Source organism: Oryzias latipes, chromosome 3 (assembly GCF_053564925.1).
Source record: "Oryzias latipes strain Hd-rR chromosome 3, Olatipes_Hd-rR_3.1".
NCBI classification, from domain to species: Eukaryota; Metazoa; Chordata; class Actinopteri; order Beloniformes; family Adrianichthyidae; genus Oryzias; species Oryzias latipes.
This window is the reverse complement of record NC_136239.1, coordinates 2,841,747-2,863,422: the sequence shown is the minus strand read 5'-3', so window position 1 is coordinate 2,863,422 and position 21,676 is coordinate 2,841,747. Positions and strand designations below refer to the sequence as shown.

Below are 21,676 nucleotides of genomic sequence, written 5' to 3'. Positions count from 1 at the left end.
AAAATGACTAAAAACGAGCAGGAATATATAAAACACCGTTTCGGATTATGATGGTCTTTGTAAATCGATGTAAGGCAAAATTTGCGTCTCTCCATTAAAAAAACTACATCAAAATTAAAGCCATCAAAAATGAATGGGAGTCCAGCTGTAGCTTCTTCCGGCCTCACCTCACAGACAGATTTGTGGTCAAAAGCTTGTTGTTAATAACAAAGTTAAATATAAAACCTTTTATAGATTTAATTCAACAAACCAATGCATCCAGAGATTGCACAAAAATCCAGCTGTAGCCTCCGTGTTGGAGAAAAATGTATTATTATTAATACTAATAACCCAAATTTTGTTAACCCAGATCGGACACTATTTTATTCTTTACTCCCTTTGTGATCATCTAGAAAAATTGATGTACAACTTATTGCTCCATGTTCTTTACTGTTTGTCATTTCTATGTTTTAAATAAAGATTTTTTATACGATACTTTTGTGCCGCAAATGAGAAATGTAATTATTCTGTATTTTACAAAACCAATGACTATTGGTCATTAATAACATTTAAAATTTAATTGTTTGGTAAAAATGTGTTGTTAACAATGAGTGAAAATTCAGGTAAAATGTTTTTCAAAAATGTCAAAAACATTTTAAATCAATTTACCTCTGAAGATAAAAAAGAAAAAAAGTGTATGTTTTGCTGTATGTATGTATGTATGTATGTTTTAAATTAATTGTTTACCCGGTCAATGGTTCATTCCCAGGACGCATCCATTCTGGCGAACGGGAGTGTAATGCGCAGGCGCAGTCTCTCCAGGCGTCTGTTGACATGCCTGTCCAATTTGCTTCGTCGGCTGAACTAAAATGTGATTTTGCAGGATTTTTTCCAAAACGCGGTGGTGCCGGTGGATTACTCATGATCTGGTGAACAGGTAGAACCCTAAAATTAAACCTTTTTCTCCGGGCAGGTGTTGCGTGACACAGCAGACTGTTTGGGTGGACCAGCAGCAGGTCAGTCACTGCTAGCTAACAACTTAGCATTCGGGTTCAGAACTGATAGCTAAACACTTTAGCCTTAAATTCTGTTCAGCTCGGAGCAGTGAGTGGGATGCTCCCCTCAGTGTCCAGAGCCTCTTTTTTTGGCAGCTTTTGTATTTCAAACGCTGCGGGATGCTGGGTGATGTCCTGCGTGGAGATTCAAGCTAATGTAGCGTGTGCTCAGCACCATGTTTACTTCTGACGAGTTGGATTCCTGCTGGTCTGTCAGAGGTGGTGTTCACACACAGTATGTGGTCAAGACTCGCTGGAGCCGTTTTCTGACGGTTCATGCGCGTTTGGCTGAAGTGCCCTGTTGTTGTTGGAGAAACAAGTGTTGTCACCCTGGCTGTTGTTAACTGAAGCCGCTTTGTGGTCTCGTCAAGGGATTGAAGTTTAATGAAGCCATCGAGGCTTGTCGGACAGGGTTGTCCGCAGCAAGAACCGGTTCGACCTGCTTGTTCTCCTGCGTCACGTGGGCGAGGTGAGCGGTTCAGCAGCTGATCGTGGAGCCTGGCAGTGTCATGACACCAGGCCTCAGATCCGGACTGAAGCTGCATGTTGGCTCTGTGGATAAAGGCTGATTGAACCCCCCCAAAACAAAAAACAACAACCAGAGCTGCTGTTGTGACCGATGGTTTGGTTTTTATCCCAGGACTGGCTTGATTACATGGCTTGATTTAGGTCAGGGGTGTCAAATCCCAGTCCTGGAGGGCCAGTGTCCTGCTTGTTTTTCAGACATCCTTACTACACCTGATGTGGATTATCTGGATCAGGTCTGAAACCAGCAGGACAGGAGGGAAAAGAAGCAGGAAACTGGCCCTTAAGGACTGGGATTACATAGTTTTCTACACAGACCTCCAACAGTCTGATTGTGATAACTAGACTTGTAGTCTTGCTTGTTTTCTTAGTAGTCATCTTAGTGCTGATTAAGTAGATCAGGCCTCTTCATTCCGTTGGAATCTGGTCCCCATCCAGTAAATCAGCTTCAAAATGGAGCAGGGTGGCAAATCTAGAATCTAGAATCTAGAGTCCCTTCCTCACACCTAGAGCCCCCCCCCCCCCCCCCACAACACACATCATCGCTCCCATTTTGCTGCAAGTCTACACGTTTCTAAAAGTTCAAAAAGAAGAAACTCTACCCCCCCCCCCCCTTGCTTCTTTAGATCTTTGTCCTCCCATTACCTCTCTGCCCGACTTTCTGCCCGACTTTCTGCCCGACTGCCCCACAGAGAGCAACTCCCGTCCCTCCACCTTCATCCTGCCTTAGTGACACCGCCTGATCTCATGAACCGTTTTGCTGAGTTCTGTCATTTGGCTTTGTCATCATTTTTTATTCTGTTCTGTTCTACAACTGGATGGTCTGGAATCATCCACTTTTTGGTTTGTAAAGTTTTACTAGGTGCCACCAAAGGTGCTTAAAATTGCAATGTCATTGTTTAAAGTACATTAAAATGAAAAGACGTAAGTAAGTAAATCTTTATTTATATAGGACATTGCAGACAACGACTCACAAAGTGCTTCACAATGTTAAAACAATAAAAATCAGAGAAAAAAATCAGGACGCCACGGGGAGTCTAAAGCAGGAAAAACCCAAATAAAACACACTCAGGCATAGAAGTAAACAAACAAACAAATAAAAAATGAACACAAGTAAAAGTCAGCTAAAAGCTCTCCTAAATACAAACGGAGATAAAAACACTCGACTGAGTCAATCTGGTGCAGAGACAGAGGGGGGTCATTCCAAAGTCGGCGAGGTCTCCTCTAGCTTTAAAGCCAGTTTTTGGAACATCAAAGATTCCTATTGGTGGACCTCAAGGAGCTGCAGGACTGTAGGGAGTTAAAAGGCCAGAAATAGAGTTTGGGGTTTGTCCGTGCAAGGCTCTAAAACCTCAAATTAAAATGGATTCTAAATTGAATAGGAAGCCAATGTAGCGCTAACAGCAGAGGGGTGGCATGAGAGCGCTTATTGGTTCCAGTTTAAAGCCTTGCTGCAGATTTTTGGACCAATAGGAGACATTGAAGAGACTTTTTGTTAAAACAGGTAAATTGAAGTGGTCTAAACGAGAAGAGATAACAGCCTGGATGATCAGACTTGGAGACAATTGTCTTCAGTTTAGCCACGTCCCTCCTTTAACTAGGAGCTTTGAGTCAGAGTCTAGAGACATAAACCAGACACCAAAAAGAAAATAGTACATAAAATAGATTAAGATTATTATATTGAAACAAGCCAAGACACAAATGTTTCCCAGTTTTATTCTAACTTCTCAACATCCATCTAACCTTTTCCTTTGTTTTGAAGTACAAACGTTTAGTTGCAGAGAATGGATGTGTTGGGTCCGTGTTGCAGGTCTGATGGTTCTCTGGTTGGGTTTCAGGTAGAACCACAACCATGCTGAAATGGTTTTCTGGAGAGGAGGGAGAGCCCGGCTCTGGAGTGAGTACACCTCTCACTATGCTTTGGGATGAAGTAAAAAAAAAACACTTCTGCAGTCAGACTCTTCCTCTCCTTCCTCTCGTTGCTTTCAGGGTCCAGGCTCTCCCCGCAGTGCTGCTGGGGGGGCCCCGGTTGCCGTGGAGGAAGTGGCGGAGAGGCTGGCTCAAACGGAGCGGCTCGTCACGCAGCTGAAGGATATGATCCGGGAAAAGGACGCAGCTCTCCGGTCCAAGGATGAGCAGCTAAAGGTGAGGGTGGGGTCTTTCCCTCTGGAGGCCATGGCTGACCTGTACTGTCACTCATCACGCGGGGCGGAAGTGCCTTTTAACAGAGAAACGTTTTTATTTAGTCATACTGACATTTGTGTTTTAGGCAACAAAACTTCAAACACTCAGACCTGTTTTTGGGCGACTTCTTAGGTTCTTCTATTATCAGACACAGTTGTGTTTTCTTCTGTTGTGTTTACTTGCACACCTTACGTGTTTAGACGGATGTCTTCCGTCTTTATTGAACTAAACTTTTTTTGGGTCTTGTGACCGTTGAGTTCTTTGTGGTTAAGTACTATTTCTTCATTCAGGTCTTGTTTGCTGTGCTGCTAAAAATGAAAAGGTTATCAAAGGTTTAGTGAACACACATCCTTCACTGTGGTTCACCGTCAGTCAATTGGAACCGACCCGATTTGGAAGAAGCGAGCTTGTGATTGGACGTCCTTTTGTTTGCATTACATGTACAGAGAGAGACACAACAGGAAGTCAAACAGATTATTCACTTCCTGATGGATTTTATGGCTCAACCTGCTTCATATCTGTGTTTTCAACCGGTCAACTCGGTTCATTTCTGTAAATGAAAATCGTTTTTTCTGAGCTAAAAACATCAACTAAACCAAGGTGGAACTTTTATAAGTAAATCATGAATTTTCAAACTAAAAACAACAAATAAGGAAACATTAGCATGAATAGACAGGAGTTATTGATCCTAACAGAAGATGGATTCATGGATTTGACGAATGGTGTCGTGATTTCAAAATGAACTGTGATAAATAGTTAATGTTTGAATTTTATCAGACGGACTGTGTCCGAATTCCCGGCCTAACCCCTAACTGCGACATAGTATGTAGTGCCCTGGATTTAAAAAAGAAATTCAGACACCATTAGGGCTGCACGATATGAGGAAAACTTGCGATATGCGATATTAGTGATCAATATTGCGATAACGATAAATTTGCGGTAAATAAACAAATAGAAAAATAAACAAAAACATCATTCCCATTTCATTGCAACAGTTTAAAAATTATACTCCAAATGACCCTCATCGACATGGGGGACAAACGCCAGGGTGGCTAACCCTGGTCCTCAAGAGCCTCAACCCTGTCTGTTTTCCAATTCTCCCTAGACTGCTCGATAATGATAACCAAAATCAGGTGTGTTCAGTCAATCAGGATGTGAAATCACTTGAGTCAGCCAATCAACAGCAAGCTGGTTAAGGAGAGCTGGAAAACAGGCAGGGTTGAGGCTCTTCAGGACCAGGGTTAACATAATAGGCCTCCATCTGATTGGTCAACAATGGGAAGGCGTCCATCTGATTGGTCAAAGCATAAAGGGATTTATTTGATTCGTTAAATGCTTCAAGCTGCTAGAAGATTGTTTTAACACATTTTGGGTTTGCGATTTATTGCGATATTCGCCGCCTTTTGCGATATGCATATTGCAGAGCTGGATATTGCGATAACGATAAATTTGCGGTATATTGTGCAGGCCTAGACACCATGCTCACTACTATTTTTGTTTTTTAAAACGGCAGATATGACATCATCGATTTCCCGAGGTTTAAATCTAAATATTGTCATTTCCAGACTATAGAGCGCACCTGACTATAAGCCTCACTCATTACATTTTTAAAGGATAAACCATTTTGTACATGCATAAGCTGCACCTGTCTGTAAGCCGCATGTGCCCACAATGAAACATGTGTTGTAGAATGAGGATGTGTATGTGCTGAAACTGTGCGCGTGTGTAAGAAGGAGGGGGGAGCGAGAGCAGCAGAGGGAGGGAGGAGCTCGTACAACGCAAGAGGGTGAGGGAGCACACAGCAAAAGTGTGTTGGGGGGGCGCATTCATGTTTGATATACAGAATGAAGGAGAACAGTTATAAAAGAAGGTTTCCCCCAGCAGAACGGTGAATGATTCTTTATTAACCCGCTCTGGAGGCTCTGAGGATCTCCCCTGCATTTTCTGACCACCATCAGAAAGAAAGAAAAGTAATGCAGGAAAGGTTCTAATCACATTTTGTTGTTGTTGAAAGTTCTGCATATGGTGCGTGATTTGAACTATAATAAACACATTTATCTTATCCATTTATCTTATCTTATCTTATCCTTAATAATTTAATTTTTCTGCGAGTCCTTTGTTCAAACTTCAAGAGCTTCTGGGTGAATTTCCATCGTATTCATTTTCATTACAAGCTGCATGCGTTCTTGAGTGCGCGACAGGGGGTGGGGGGGGTCGCAATAGTCCCGACACTGCGACTCCTGCTGCTTCATCACCGCGGTGATCAAATGTCCCACACCGTCACAGCTCTACCCCAGAGTGGGTTAATAAAGAATCAATCACTGTTATTCTGGGGGAAACCTTTAATTACTGTTCTCCTTCACTCCTAACAACAAACATGAACATGCGCACACCCCAACACACTTGTGCGTGGTCTGCACACGCAGCGCGCTTACACACACACACACATACTCATTCTACAACACCTACAACACCTATATATTTTGTTAATTAGTTAGTGGTTAGTTGTTACTGTTATTTGTTAATAAAGACTACTGTGTTGTAATTATTACTTGTACCGGTATTCGTTTGCGACGCGGCCGCCAGGGGAATTTTGTGTTGGGGGGGGGGGTTAAACCGCGACATTGCAACTCCTGTTGTTTCATCACTGCGGTGATCCAAAGTCCCACACCGTCACAGCTCTACTCCAAACAGAGCCTGTGACGCGGCAGCAACATGGTAGTAACAGCACCAACAGGGCTGGTTCACAAACATGAACGTAAAAGTCACTGAGAGCTTTCTTCATCTTCCTCCTGTGCACTGAAACCATGGAAGTCTTCCTCCTCAGTGTGGGATTGGAATAGCGTCAGACATTCTTCACCTCTCTCTCTCAGTCTCTCCTTCGTTGTCATCAGTGTCACTCCGAGGTAAATTCCCTCCTGTTCTTGCTCTGTCCTCTCCGTCAGCAGCAGACCGGCTTTTCCAAACCCGTTGGTGATGGTGGATTTTTTCACACTGCTTTAACGATTGTTCTGAACTTGAAAGCTGCTTCATCTGCGTTTCTTCCTGCATTTTCCATGATGAGGGTCTGTTCCTGCTATTCATTCTTCGTGCTATTCGTCTTCCTCGACACATATACCGTATTCCTCCTGTCTCACTCTTACCCTTTCTGCTTGAGCGCCCCCTAGTGACCGTTAGAAGAAATGCATAATAAAGAAAAAAATGCATAAATAATCCGCATCATTGAATAAGCCGCAAGATTGAAAGCGTGTGACAAAAGTAGCGCCTTATAATCTGGAAATGACGGTAATGTGACTGTTTTGTGATAATTATTGATGAGTCCACTGTCTTCTGAAGATAAAATCGTAGCTTGTTTATCAATATTGGCAAAAAATTGTTCAGACGCAATGCATTGTGGTCTGTATTTGCTGATCTAGTGAGCCCCCTGGTTTTTCACAGAGACTTCTGGGAAATTTCTAGGGCACTCGAATTCGGAATTGTAGATTCAGACCGCACTAGAAAATGGTGAACGCGCTATATGGTGCACTATGTAGTGAGTAGGGAAGGAATTGGGACACAACCACGGTCTCCCACATGTTAGGCCTCGTGCAGCGAGCTGCCGGCTCTGTGACCTCAGTGACCTCGTTTGTCTTCACCGTGCTGGCTGTGGTGAGCGCTGAGCACAGGGCCTTCCTCTGTGATCTGATCCAGCCAGTTTGCTGTGCATCATCGAGAGTCCACATCCCTTTAGTCTGCAGGTTCCCAGTTCAAACCGGAACCCCCCCATCACCTGCTGCTCTTCCTGCCATGATGTCTGTCTCCTTACAACTCTCTCCTGTTAACCTCTCCCTCGTGTCTCAGGTGGAGAAAGAGGCGTGTGAGACAAAGTTGTCAAAGCTCCGCCTCCAAAGTAAAGCCAAGGTGACGTCCTTAACGGCACAGTTGGAGGAGCTGAAGAGACGGGGGGACCCTGCCTCTCCAGCTCACAACAAGAAGGTGAGCGCCGCTCTGAAAGTCGGCCTCGACATCAGCGGAGCCGCCAGCATCCGGCCTTCTCATGGCGGACTCCCGCTTCCCTTTCAGGCGTCATCAGAGGGAGCAGAACACGCCAGTCGGGGAAAGATAGTGTTACTGAAGAAGAAGGTGGAAGAACTAGAACAGCAGCTCGCCCACAGAGACCAGGACCTGGAGAACCAGGTCAGCATTCGTTTCTCCACCACATGGTGCCGTGGACGATGAGAAGGATGTGTTGATGTCATCGTGTCGTTTGCTGCTCGTTGTTTTACGTCTCGGCTCATGGCGTTATCAAATCTCGCCACCAGCTTTGCTGGTGTTCCTTTGAAAGCCAGAACTGCACCTGAAACATCAAACCACAGCTGATTTTAGACACAGGTTTAACATTAATGTTATTTTTTTTGTTCTTATATAAAATAACATTAATGTTAAACCTGTGTCTAAAATCACTGAAGTGATAGGCAACAGTTCCCTCCAAAAACCACTGCAGGAAAGAGGAAACTTGTTTTTTTTATTCATTTAAAAAACAAATGAAATAAAACAACTTGTCTATATTAAATTCAACCAGCATGTTTCCATTTGCTGCTCATCATTCCCTGTTCCTGTTAATAAGCCCCGCCCATTATCCCTCTTCACTTCCTGTGTCATCGACTGATGGTTAGAAATGTTAAAGCGAGCTAACTTCAAAGATTCACTTAAGGCGAGGATAAATGTTGTCGTTTCTGCACAAATAGCAGATTGAAATAATTCTCTGACAGAAAACTACTTTTCTATTCAGCTTTTCCTGAGAAAATCCAAACATTTATTTTTAACTATTCTTAACTAGTACACTTGTCCCTTGTTTACTGGGAAGCATGCGTTCCATAAATAATCTGCGATCAGTGAAATCTTTAAAGTAACATTTTCTCCACTTTTCTCAGACAGACATGAACACTTTCACTATTTTCTCTCTCAGAAAATAGTTCAAACCTTCATAGATAAAAGTGAGTCTGAAAACAGTCAAAGATTTATGTAAATGATGTCAACTGAACGTATTCTGTGCAGGAGACACGACAGAGGAGACTGATTTATCTACAGCCAATCGGGACGCAGAACATAATTCACCGTAAACAATGGACAACATGCAATATTGCAGTAAAAAAAATGTGTGAATCAGTCAGACCAGTAATGTACTTAGTGCAGCCTGAAGGAAAACTGCTGCAAAGTACCAACATGCTTTCTAAGTAAATGCAGGTGTAGTGGCTGAAAAGACCCAAACGGGAAAGCCGGGTGAGGATCTTTGAGCAGAGTTAGACTTCTTCATGCAAAGCCTTCATCAGCTTCTGAATGTTCCAAATGTTGCTGCTTGTCTCAATCCAGAATCTTCTGACTCTGCAGATCATTTTCATCATGACAATATCAATGTTATGGATAGCTGAGGGAAACGCAAACGGCCACAGATTTTCCAAAAACAGCAAATGTAGACTTCAGTTAAAGCGGGAGTGTCTTCCCAGAATCCATCTGGAATCACTGAGCTCTCCTCTGGAACAGACTTGATGTCAGGTTCTGAGCGTGAGCAGAGGCAACACTGGTCTTGGAGATCAACAGGAGCTTCTGGACCTTCGGGGCTTTGCTCTCCGGTTAAAAAAGCGTTACAGCTTTTTGTCTTAATCTTTACAGAGAAAGGAGATGCAGGCGCTTCTGCAGCGGGGGGAGGAAATGGATGCCATGCTGACAGAGAAAGAGAAGAGGCTGGAAGAGAAGGAAGCTTACATCGTCCATTTGCAGACGGGGTTGTCTGGAGAAAAACTCGGCCCGCCAGCGCCAGAACCTCAGGTTTGTAGAAGCTTCTGGAACTTCCTTATTATTAAGGACAGCCTTATGAAAGAAATGTTTGAAGAGTTACAAGACATACATGAGTTTAACTGAAGCCTTTGACCTCCTCAGCTGGCAGAAGGAGGCAACAGGGGAGCGATGGAGGAGCTGCAGCTGCTGGTTCAGAGTCTGACCAGGAAGGTGGGAGAAGCCGAGGAGCGCTACAGTTTGCTGCAGGAGCAGACGGACGGGCTCAGAGCGCTGCTGACCTCCGAACAGGAGCAGTACAGCCAGAAGGAGAGCATGTACAAGCAGAACGTAGGGTTTTGGCTGCTCAAATCCCGCAGGATCGACACTTTGGTCGGTATTGGACTGGAAGGTGGTTTGTGCTGTTTGCAGATCCAGACGTTCAAAGACATCATCCTTCAGAAGGATAACCAGCTGACGGAGATCAACCAGATGCACGAGCAGGAGCTCTTCAAGCTGGCAGCAAAGTCCGATGCCAGCGCAGACTTGGAGCAGGTAGCGGCTGCGCTGTCATCCAGCTGAAATGAGCTCACAAATCCCACAATGCACTGCTTCTTCAGACGCACGGACCTGTGAAGCGGGGCCAAAGTTTCTTTTATTGAAGATGTTTCTATTTAGGAAGAATCACTAGATAGAAGGTCGCTGCTTCCTACTGATTAACCCTCCTGTTCTGTTCATTGGTGAGGAAAGGAAATGGTGTTGCCGGGTCAATTTGACCCGGTGCATGTTTAATTATCCAAAAGATGTCTGACACCAAAAAAATCCTAACAAGCAGTGTGAATATTTCATTACTAGCTCCATTACTAATCATTTATGTTTTATTTTGTTCAAACTTTTTTTTAATGTTTCACAACTTTATTACTTTTGAAAGACCATCATATAAAATAAAACAGTTTTATGTATGTGATTGGGGTGAAATATGTCTCAAAGCTGCAAAGAAAGAAATACTGACATTCCTGACACCCTTGTAACCTCCAGTTTGACTGCTGGGTCCAATTGACCCGATCATTATCTATAAACAACGCAGGAGGTGGTTGCAAATATGTGAGATGAACCATTTTCATATTATATGTTGATTACACTAATTAAGGCAAGCAGAAGAAGTTTCATTCATTCATTTTCTTAACCGTTTTCCCCTTTCGGGGTCACGGGGCTGCCGGAGCCTATCCCGGCCACTTGTGGGCGAAGGCAGGGGACAACCTGGACAGATCGCCAGTCTGTCTTTTTCCTTAATGTTCACATTTTAAAAGGGTCAATTTGACCCGTAACATAACAGGAGGGTTAAACTGCAGCATCCTTTGCGACGCAACATTTTTTAGGAGAAAGTTTATACATAGCAGCAGGTGTTCATCAGAAAATCACCTCGGAGTTGTGGGCGGGACTGTTAGCGTAGGGCAACCCTTCCCCCCAGACCCACTGTTCTTAATAGATGAGACGATGTGGCCAAGGGGCCCACGTGACCCATTTGTGATGTTTTTCAGCTACACTGATGTCACCATTGATTCTTATGGGTTAAATTCCTTTATCGTTGTCCTCCATCATGAGAAACATGTTAAAAACACTATTTTCATCTTAGTGGGACTTTAAATAAACCAAACCAGTCAACCACTGCTAGTCAGTCAAATGACAGAAGTTCACATTTATGTCATTTTCTAACATTCTGGATCTTGACATATCTGTTGTGCTTAAACACAGGAGTTAATATTTTCACAGATTTCTGAACAACAGTGGTTTCACTAAAAATGTGGCTGTTGTGAACTTTCTCCTCTTCAGCTTCTGAAGGCCCTGAAACAGAAGCTTCATGAGAAGGAGGAGGTGCTGCTGGGTAAAACCCAGGTGATCGACGTTCTGCAGGGGGAGGTGGACAGCAGGGACCAGCACGTAAAGGTCAGTGCAGAGCTCATCTCGTCAGACCCGTCCTCGCAGCAAAACGCTGCAAACTATTGAGCGTTATGATTTAATGCGGAACCCGACGGATCGCAGGAGCTGACGGAGCGTCTGCGCCGGCTCCAAGTGGAGCGAGAGAGCCTGGAGTCCAAGATGGAGGCGGAGAAGCACGTGATGCGAGCGCAGCTTCGAGACCTCATGGAGAAGCAGCAGATGGAGGTGCGGCGATTGACCGAGCAGCACAACGCGCAGATGGACCAGATCCAGCAGGACCTGCTGGGGCAGCTGCAGGACTTGAAGAGGGCCTCGGCGGCGGCAGAAGCCCCCCGTCAGGACGCTGCAGATCCAGCCTCCCTGCAGCGGCTGGCTGAGCTGGAAGGTTGGTCCCCCACACCCAACCCAGACTGCTTTTTTAAACTGAATATCAATCTGCATGCTGTCAAACACAAGAGGACTTGTGTCACTACTTTAGAAAACTCTCTTTCTGTTCATTTATTTCAGCTCAAGCAAAGCAGAAAACTGAAGAAGCCAGCAAATCTGACACCAAGTTCCTCAAAATGAAAGCTTGGTCTAAATCTCGGATTCGACAGCTGGAGGAGGAGTTGAAGAAGAGTCAGGTGAGACGTTTCAACGCTGTCAGACATTATGACGCCTGTCGAGATGTCCATTTTCAGAAATCGATAGACGACCCAGCGTTAATTCCTGATAATGGACACCTTGAAGGGCATTGTCCCTGTTTTGTACCATGGTGCAGGTGAATACTCCATTCTGATTGGCTGCTGGGTGTGGAGTAATGAGTGATAACCGCACGCCTAAAAGAGTAGTTCCGGTGACGTAACCTAAATGTTCTGTTTCACTCTGCTGGCTTCTTTGAAACAAGATCGGCGAGTATAGACCACAATGCATTGGGTTAAAACATTTTTTCCATAAAAATGTAAATAAATGTGTTTCTTTAATAAAACATTGATGCTTTTATCTTCAGAAGATCAATTCGATTTTTATCTTTGTGAAACTGTTGACGTCATATCCGCCGTAAAAATAACCAAATAGAAAGTAGTGAGCATGCCGTCCGAATTGCTTTTAAAATCCAGGGCTCTACATAGTGCCCCACTATCTAGTTTTTTAATAGTTAGGGGTTAGGGCGGGAATTTGGATATAGTCCATGTTTGTTTTAGACGGGGCTTTTTTTGCGTTGCTGTCAGTGGCAAATACTGATACAAACGCCCGCAGTTCCCTCTAGTGGTTGGTAGTGGGAAACCTAAAGGACAACCCGCTGTTAGTGGAGAAAATGACTAAATGAGCCAATATTTATGTTTTAAAATCACATAAGTCACTCCTGAGTATACGTTGCACCCCTGGCCAAAATATGGGGGGGAAATTGCGACTTATACTCAGAAAAATACAGTACATTCCAAGTTTCCACTGTGCTGGTTACCAGCTGGTGTTCAGGCCGGCACAGGAACATTCAGGGCATGTGAGTGGAACTTCTTTTTTAGGTATCCATTATCACTTTTTCATGGAGCCAATCAGAATCAAGTCATAACCCGGAGCATAGTATAGGTTTTTTACTTTTTACTTTTATGTCCTGTCGGGTCTTTTGCTCCTGTGGGAAGAGTTTGTGTGACATTATCATTTCCCGCCTGTGTAGGCCGGAGCTGCCCCACCTGACCTGATGTCTCTTCGAAGTCGAATCACAGCGCTTGAGGAGGAAAGGGAGGAGATGCAGTGGAAGGTGGAGCAATACGAGGAGCTAAAAGCACAGAATGGTAAGAAGAAGAACAGGACCTTTAACATCACCTTTGGCCGGACTCTGACGTCTTTGAGCATTTCCAGGAATGCTGGAGGCTAAGTTGGTGTTGTACGAGGAGCAGCAGAGGACGCTGCAAGCAGAGCTGGAGCAGTTCACCAAGAGAGCCGCTTCTCAGGTCAGCTGCCAAGCCGCCATCTTCAGAACGTCCCGTGTGGGCACAGCCTGAACCCTGCTCTTTCTGTCTGCACGCCGCCGCCGCCAACTTCAGGCCAGCGAGTCTGGCAGCGCTGACGACACTCAGAGCCAGGTGCTGGAGTGGCAGGAGATGGTGGCCGAAGCCACCAGCGCCAAGGATCGAGCCCGCGAGGAGAAGATGGCCATGGCTCTGCGCATCAGCCACATGGAGGAGGAGAGAGAGGGTGAGGCTGGACGCTGACACACAGGCCCACACAGACAACAGAACCACAGCAGGGAGGTGAAACCCTGAAGGCCACATCACATTTAACGTTCTCAGACTAATTCTTCTTCTTCTTATTCTTGTTCAGAACAAAAGGCTCATCTCACTTTAGAAAATACCAATAGAGCTTTTTTGGATTCTGTTACAGAGAGACAGCAGTTCAACACAGCGCTCCTCGCTTTATCACAGGAGTTGTGTTCCGTGAAGTAGTCTACTTAAGTTATTACAATAATTATAGAAGTTTTAAGGCTGTAAAACGCCTCACTACATACTTTATTGGATTTATTTCACACTTTTCTCTCTTGTTTAAACTCTGAAAGTTTAAACCTTCACTCTAAAATAAGTCCAGCTTTATAGAATGAAAGCAAAGACCAAAGATGTATGGAAACGCAGCAAAACCGACCTCATTCTGTACAGGAGACTGATTGACAATGATCTACAACCAATCAGGATGCAGAACACAATGAGCATGGAAAATTGCACTGCGAAAGAAAATCTGTGAGATTGAAGGGTGTCTATAGCAAGGCAGTGGCACTGTAATGGTCGGGGCTGTTTCCACTGTGTAGCCTTAAGCTTGTCTCAGTGGCCTTGTGGTGGAGTGTCCGCCCTCTGACTGGAAGGTGGTGAGTTCAAATCCAGCCCGAGTCTTACCAAAGATTCTAAAAACAGACATTGGATTGGGGGGGTTAAACCACCAAATGGTTCCAGAGCACGGCTGTGTCTGCACCCAGGTCACACTAGGTGTTTGACAGGACTTTAACGATCTACCAAAAATGCAAATAAATGAGAGATTAGATTTTTTCCTAATTCCCCTCCTCCGTTGTTCTGTAATTCATCCCAGTTGCAGGCCAAACAGCAGATCAGGTTTGCCTTATTTAAGCTTGTGTTGATGCCCACAGATGCCTTGATCAAAGTCTGCTGGAGCCTACAGAGATATTAGCTCATTTTTCCATCCTTTGCACCTTCAGTTCTGGATGTCTGGGCTCTGAGCGGCGATCCATGTTCACGCTCTGACCCGTTCACACATTCAGACTTGATGCTCTGCAGAGGAGCAGTGAAGTCGGCCTTTTGTCCCTCTTTTTGGTCTGGAGCCCCTCCTCTTTAAACTGACGCTTTAACCCGTAACCCCGAGCCTCTCGCTGCGACCGATGCCCGCTAACCCTTTGGAAATCCGGTCCGTTCATCACTGAGGAGGTTCGTCTGCAGAGTTCGGCTCGTCCTTTTCATGGCTTGAATGTTCAGCAGCAGAGGAGGCGGCAGCAGCAGCAGCAGGATCGGTTCATTTGTTGAGCACCAATGAAAACCAAAAGAAAACGGTGAACATATACAGACACCATGAACTTTATTGAACTAAACAGTAGCATTCCACTGGGAGCGCTATGAAAATAGATCAAGAGACGAACAGAGTGGGCCTTGAAGTCACGTTTACAGCCGTGTTTTTAAACCCTAGTTTTATTCTGTGTTTGGTATGTTGGGCTGGAAGATGCTGTCAGCCACACGCAGACAAACACGGGTGTCACACGGGGGACTCCGATCAGCTCAACCAACACTGTGTTGCAACAGTTTAAAATAATTCAAACCCAATTAAAAGTCCAGGCTAAAATAGTCCATCCAGTCCAAAGCCGCTCGCACAGGGCCAGCGTTGAAGCCGGTCGTGGAGGAGGAAACACACAAAGAGGAACTTCAGCATAGAGACGGAACAGGAGGAGAGCAGACTGGACTTTATCACCTGTCGGCAGGCATGCCGGTTCTCCATGCAGCTTCCTGGTCGGCCCCCCCTGTGCAGTTGACGCCCCGAGGCTCCCGCTGCGTCCCGAAAGCCTCCCGATCAGCTGACGATCGGCTGTTGGGCCGCTCTCCCTGCGCTCACGCTCGTCTCCCCATGTGCGGTCCACCTCGAGTGCCCTTTTTTTTTAGTGCTGACTCAGGTGTTCCTCAGTTTGAGCCTCCGCCCCCTGTACCTGCTCGGAGCTATATTTATGCAGTGGGGGGGGGTCCTGAAGTCCACGATCCAAATGAATCGCACAGCATGCAGTAGGAAATGATGCTGAATGGGAAAGCACACACAGAATAATTTCACACTAAAGGAAATCCTAACACACCTTTGACACTGAGGGTTCCCACGTTACTGTTCATGTCTGCGCTCTGTGGAGTAAAACGAAATAAATCCTGTAAATGTTCCTTTTGGAGCCCATTTTCCCATCAGGCTCCACGGTGAGCTTCAGGTTTACGGTTCACTCTCCCATGTCCTCTGTGACTGAACATCTCTGTTTCTGTGTTTTCCCTGTCCTGGCTGTTGTCCCGGGAGAGTGGGTTACTCTGTGCTGCCTCCCATCTCGTGGAGCTCCGCCCTCCCCCTCCAGCTCCTGCTCCAGGGATGGGAGCAGCCACACAGAACGGTTTCCCATCAGTTTTGTGCATGCAGGCTCCCCCCAAAACCTTTGGGTGCAGCTCCGCCTCACTGTCCCGCCTGCAGCTTCCTGACGTTTGGGGGGCGAGCTGGGGGCAGGACAGTGGTGGGGACCCACCTCAGAGCCTGTTCCTCCCTTCTTCCCCTCTCCTCTGTTATGATTTGACATTTCCTTTTTGTTTTCCCCTCCACGGTTTTTGCTGTGGACTATTGTGTTATCGTCCCGACAGACTTTGTCTAACACAAACACACAAACCTCCAGTCTGTCCCGGCTTGACAGGACCTGCACTAACTGAACGTGACGAAGACTAATGCAGGGAATCTGTCTGGCAGCCTCACACTCCTCCTTCATGCACTGATTGTTGTTCAACTCTTTCTAATGGTGGAAGAAACGCTTTGGACTAGTTCTACTAACTGTTACTGTTGTGTTCCATGACACCTAATGATCCTAACCACCAGCTCTGTCGTAATACTTCCATGAACCCAATTGAATTGTCAGCAGAGGAAACCTTCTGCCTCTGTCTTCAGCATCACTCTGCCCCCCCTCGTCTGATGTGTGCTCGCCTGACGAAGGTGTTGATGTTTGTGGTGTTTGCTGTGTGGAGTGAGCGACGCCAAAGCAGAGTCACTGCAGTGCCGAGAGGACAGAAGAAAGTTTTATTTAGGTCAGACTGAGATGGTCAACGGTTCCTTTACCCCCCCAACCTGGAAGCTACAGGGAGGAGAACCTGGCTGAGACGGGGCAGCACGATATGAGGAAAACTCGCCATTTGGGATATTGGTGATCAATATTGCGATGGCGATATAACTTGCGATACATAAACCAACAGCACAACATCTATAAACACCATTTCCATTTAACATAACTTAAATTTCACTCCAAATGACCCTCGTCTACATAGGAGGCATCTAACATCAAAGGGCTCCATATGATTGCTCAACTACGTGAAGGGATTTATTTGATTTGTTAAATACTTCAAGCTGCCATAAGATTGTTTTGGCACATTTAAGGTTGATATTATAAATTTTCGATTTATTGTGGAGGCCCACGCTGAGATAAAAAGCTATGCAGCACCTTAAGCCTAATAACCGTCCAGTGAAGGGAGAGTTGGATGGTTGAGGGACAAAAGGGTCAAAAGAAGGTCAGTCTTTTGTCTTTTATTAGCTAACTGGTTTAGTCAGATCAAGTTCTAACGTGCAGCAGAAAAACACGTTCTCAGTTCTTTTATCCATGAGATGCCATAAACCGAAGCATCTTCTCCACCTTATTGTAGAAATCCAACGTCAACGCCAAACTTAAACACTCTTTCAGGAAAAGGTTGCATCACTCGATCGTCAAAGAAGAAGAAAAAGGCGTTCCTGGTGTTTTTGACGTGTTCTTGTAGCATTTGTTCTGATGATGAAACACACATATATATATGTGGAACATTACATTTCTGTTTTCCAATCTTTGTGAACCAGGAGACGACAAAAAACTGCAGTTTGGCAGAGATTGTGTGTGACGAGCTCCCTGCTGCGCTCCATTCTGATCATCCACCGTCAGACACATGAACGTCTTCTTTTCCTCGTCTGAGCTGGAATCTATACGCCTGGATTGTTCCAGCATGGATCCTCGTTTTTATTAACGTTAGGTTGGGGTGTGAGGGGCTGTAAGCTAGCAGGAGAGAATGAAAGACAGGTGGATGATGGGAAATGAGGGGCCGACTTGCTGTCAGACTCTGCAGAGTTTGGCTTTAGGACCACAACACTTCACAACAACACTAGGCGGAAGAAGAACGGGGACCAATAATCTGTCCAGCTGGGGTTCTGCATCAATCTGGACTAAAAGACGAAACAAAAAGTACACAAGTTTTGTGATGAATCTGCTTGACTTAATGGTTAAAGGCCCACTGTGGTCCGCATTCCCAGCTTGAGGCCGACCCATCATGCTTTCTGCGTCACAAACACAATCATTTTCAAACGGTATTTTTTCATCTGCTCCTGATTCTCAACCGTTTGAATAAAGAAATACTCAGAAATGCAGTTTTGACCTTAACTTTCTCCATCAATGTCCTCCATCATGAGATAAAATGGTACAAGAACACGTCAAAAAGCCCGTTTTCATCAAGCAAAAGGCACTTTTATTTGCAGAAACGACATTATCGTGGGATCTTGAACTGGGCGGAGACATGAAGAGGATGGAGAAGGTCAAAGGTTGAGAAAGTGCTGCTGCTCCTCACCTCAGCAAACATGTGGATGAAAGAGTGTGAATCCTGAAGCTGTTCCTGTCAGTCTGCTAACTGCTTTAATCTGGAATCCACAGCTGATTAACGCCCCCTCCCTCCTCCCACCCCCGTCCCACCTGCTCATAAAACCGGCCTCTTGTCACAGAACGGATGGGAACCTGTTTGGCTTCCAACCGTGTGCTGCTTGCATCCTTTGCTGCTAAACGAACCCCTCCGTCTTCCCACCTGTCCGGACGACCACGCGTGCTCGCCGTCTGGGCGCCGCTCTCTGTTGCACATCGGAGGTTGCGTGCACGCCTCTGACCGCGCCGCTGCGTCTGAACGGTCCTCCCGCTGTGGAAGCGTCTCTGTCTTTGCCTCCTCGTTGTCGCCGTCTCTCCTGTTTGATGTTAGAAATATGTGCAGGTCCCTTATATCTCCTCCCACCACCAGAACCATCGTGTCATGCTTCTTCCATCTGCCCTCCACCTCTGAAATCCTCCTCCTCCTCTGCATCATTTACTTCTCATTCATACCCCCCCCTTCCTGTGGCACAAAACTGATTGAGGATGACTGGTTCTTTCCTGGCTGCTCCGATCCAGCTCTGACCACTCGGCAGCAGGAGTTGGAGGAGGAGCTGGCTCACACTCGGGGGCTCGGCCAACACGGAGCCAAGAAGCTGGCGGCGCCGTCCCAGCGAAGCCTGCAGGTGGGTGGAGCTTTCCTCCCGGAGGAATAGACTTTCATCTCATTATATTCTTATAGCAACATTTATCATAAATGACATGAAACTGAGTTCTGCTGCAGACACGCAACTCGACTGTCAATAACTCAGCGTTTCTTGCCATTCTCCACGTCAGGACTTGGAAGTGTTTCAGCTTGCAGCTCAATTTGGATTCATGTTTGTTTTGTCCTCAAAGTTTTAAACTTCATGTTTGAAGTTTTTAAAGCTTCATTGTCTGTGATTTTTTTCTTTGTTTTTGATCTTATTGTCTGAGCTGTAACTCAGAAATTCCCCTGGGATTAATGCCACCGGATTTTTTACATTTATTTTATGCTAAAATAAAAAATAGAAATGACATTCATTTAACCTGCAAGTTTCTGATTTTTGGAAACGACAGATGACATTTAAACTAAATTTCTTCCAGGGGTGGGAATGATTTCAGGAATTAGCAGGCTCTGCTCGGCGCTCCTGGATGAGCTCCATGGGTCGCGTGTCTTCAGCTGCAGTGGACATTCGTAGATGTGTGAAGGAAGCTTTTCTGTTAACTGCATGGAAGAGCTCAAACCAAACAACCACAGGAACCTCATGTCGAATTTCAGGATAGGATTGTTTCGACCCAAAAATCCTCCGTCATTCATACATAGAAGGAATGTATGGATATAATGATGGCGGTTTGAGGTTACTGCGCCTAATCACTGTGACAAAGGCAGCTGTCGCTGTGACATCATCCATAGATGAAGATTTAGTCTGGCTACAACCAAATAAAGTCAATTCAGTCGCCGTTTTTTGGCAGCACGGACGATAAGCAGTGATTGGTCCGAGTGGGTGTGAGGACTCGTCTCTATGGCAACTACTCTGGCCAGTCAGGAGTGAGCTTGTTGGAAGGCCACACCCCTACTACTTGAAAGAGGGCCACAGAAAATCTGTCAAACGTTTTGAATGTTGGACATGGGGGCCAGCAGGCTCCACCTACTATTAGTCATCCATCTGATTCATAAGTTTATGACTTGAATAGAAAAATGTGTGTGTGGGGGTGGGGGGTGGGGGGGGGTTATCAAGACCACGTTAAAAAAAGGCATCAGATCAAGAATAATTATTCTGACCAATAGAATGACGGAGTAACAGCTGTTTATTTCTCTATGGAAGTCTGGGGGATTTTGGCTTCTTGGAGCCACTTCCTGTTTGGAACGCCAGGGGGGAGGGGCCACTCAGTCCAGTTCTCATCTAGATTAGATGCTCTGAACAGATGAACGTTTCACTGGAAGTGGACCAACCTGCTTTGATTATGCTGCTCCCACCCGCAGGAGGACTTCCAGTTTGATGGACAGACCCCCTTCTTGGACGCACAGAGCCCCTCTGAGAGCACGCCGCCTACGGAGGGAGAGAACATGGGAGGTTGGTGGCCTGAGTACAGTACCCCTGACACAGGTGTGGGACCTCGACAGCTGTTACCGGCATGCACTTGGTGGTCTGCACACGTCGTCTTTTGTTCCTCTCCATGACGGTTTATTTGTGTGTCCCGCCAAAGGCCACTTTATGGATCACATGTGCCACTTTCTTTGTGGGGGAGGCACAGTTCCACTCATATTTCTGCTTGTGGACCCAGAGTCTGGGGTCACAAGTGTTTTTGTGTTGTTCTTCACGTTCATCCACTGACGGTGCATGCTGGTTGAGCTGCCTAGTGTTGGTTTGCGGTCAGCGAGCTCCACTCGGCACTGGGGTTGGGAAAATGCTCTTCTGGGTTGGTAAGTTTCTGTTTGGTTGGCTGCATGCTGTGCTAAGTTCTCGCTTCTTCTTGTGGTTCTCGTTGTCTGTTTACCACAAAACCAAAAACATTCGCCCAACACCTTTGGAATCCACTCATCCCAACAGTTTTCTCCCAAATAAAATTAAGGTAACGCAAACAACAACGTGGCATCCCGGAAAAGAGTTTTTTGGTTGAACTTTGTATTTTCCTCACCTTTCCCTGTTTCTCCTGATGGTAAAACCTTCTTAAAAACAGATTTTGGACTCGCACCCTTTAAATATTCATCGTCCTCGGTCCTCATTCAGCTGACATTCATCACATGTCAATCCTTAAAAAATAAAAAACAACAACTCAATATTGAATCAAGTTATTTCATGAATATTTGAATTTATTGCAGATCGCTTCAGGATTTTGGCCCACCCCCCCTCCTCACTGCTGTTGACTGTGTTAAAATATTTAAAGCATGAAAAAAAAGGCAAATGAGGAAAACTGAGCTGATGTTTTGGCTGTTGGTTGTTCGTTGGATTTGGTACTACACCGTAAATATCCCATCTGTCCTAAGCTGTAGATGTTATTTTTTTATTGAAGTGAAAAAAAGAGTCTTTACCAGTCAAGTCTGGCATCTGCCCTGATGTCCTGTTTCTTTCTGACATGATGGTTGGTGATGGGAACAAATATTTGCCCCATCCAGGTTTCTTAACACGTTTGTCACTTAAAGCAGTAGCGCCCAAACCCCGGCTGTGGGACAGTTGGTGCCGGGCCGCAGAGAAGAGAATAAAAACAATTTTCCATGTAATTTATCATTTTAGTCTGAAGGAAGTTTTACTTTGGAAATCTACTGGGTTCTCTTCTTCAGATTCTTTCTTGACGTATGTCAAGTCGCTCCGTCACATGTGGAAAATCCATCCACTACTTTTTTGAACGGGCTGAATTCAAATTT

The 21,676-nt window shown here is 45.4% G+C and overlaps 1 protein-coding gene across 10 annotated transcripts in view; it reads left to right on the top strand.

The window, feature by feature from the left end:
• Positions 1-735: 735 nt before the first annotated feature.
• si:ch211-220f16.2 (uncharacterized) overlaps positions 736-21,676 on the top strand; it is a 39,970-nt gene continuing 19,029 nt past the window's right edge. For 3 of the 10 annotated variants that reach the window (XM_078944925.1, XM_078944932.1, XM_078944922.1), the window contains exons 1-16: positions 1,316-1,503; positions 3,398-3,456; positions 3,549-3,704; positions 7,584-7,718; positions 7,806-7,919; positions 9,396-9,551; positions 9,663-9,848; positions 9,930-10,052; positions 11,331-11,444; positions 11,541-11,823; positions 11,946-12,061; positions 13,093-13,210; positions 13,278-13,369; positions 13,463-13,613; positions 18,868-18,974; positions 20,294-20,417. In XM_078944925.1, coding sequence (XP_078801051.1) covers positions 1,419-1,503; positions 3,398-3,456; positions 3,549-3,704; positions 7,584-7,718; positions 7,806-7,919; positions 9,396-9,551; positions 9,663-9,848; positions 9,930-10,052; positions 11,331-11,444; positions 11,541-11,823; positions 11,946-12,061; positions 13,093-13,210; positions 13,278-13,369; positions 13,463-13,613; positions 18,868-18,974; positions 20,294-20,417 — 2,119 coding nt within the window. In that variant the 5' untranslated portion in view covers positions 1,316-1,418. Of the gene's footprint in view, positions 917-1,025; positions 1,504-3,397; positions 3,457-3,548; positions 3,705-7,583; positions 7,719-7,805; positions 7,920-9,395; positions 9,552-9,662; positions 9,849-9,929; positions 10,053-11,330; positions 11,445-11,540; positions 11,824-11,945; positions 12,062-13,092; positions 13,211-13,277; positions 13,370-13,462; positions 13,614-18,867; positions 18,975-20,293; positions 20,418-21,676 lie in introns of those variants that run through there. The other 7 variants (XM_078944931.1, XM_078944928.1, XM_078944930.1 and 4 more) reach the window with 5 other exon arrangements.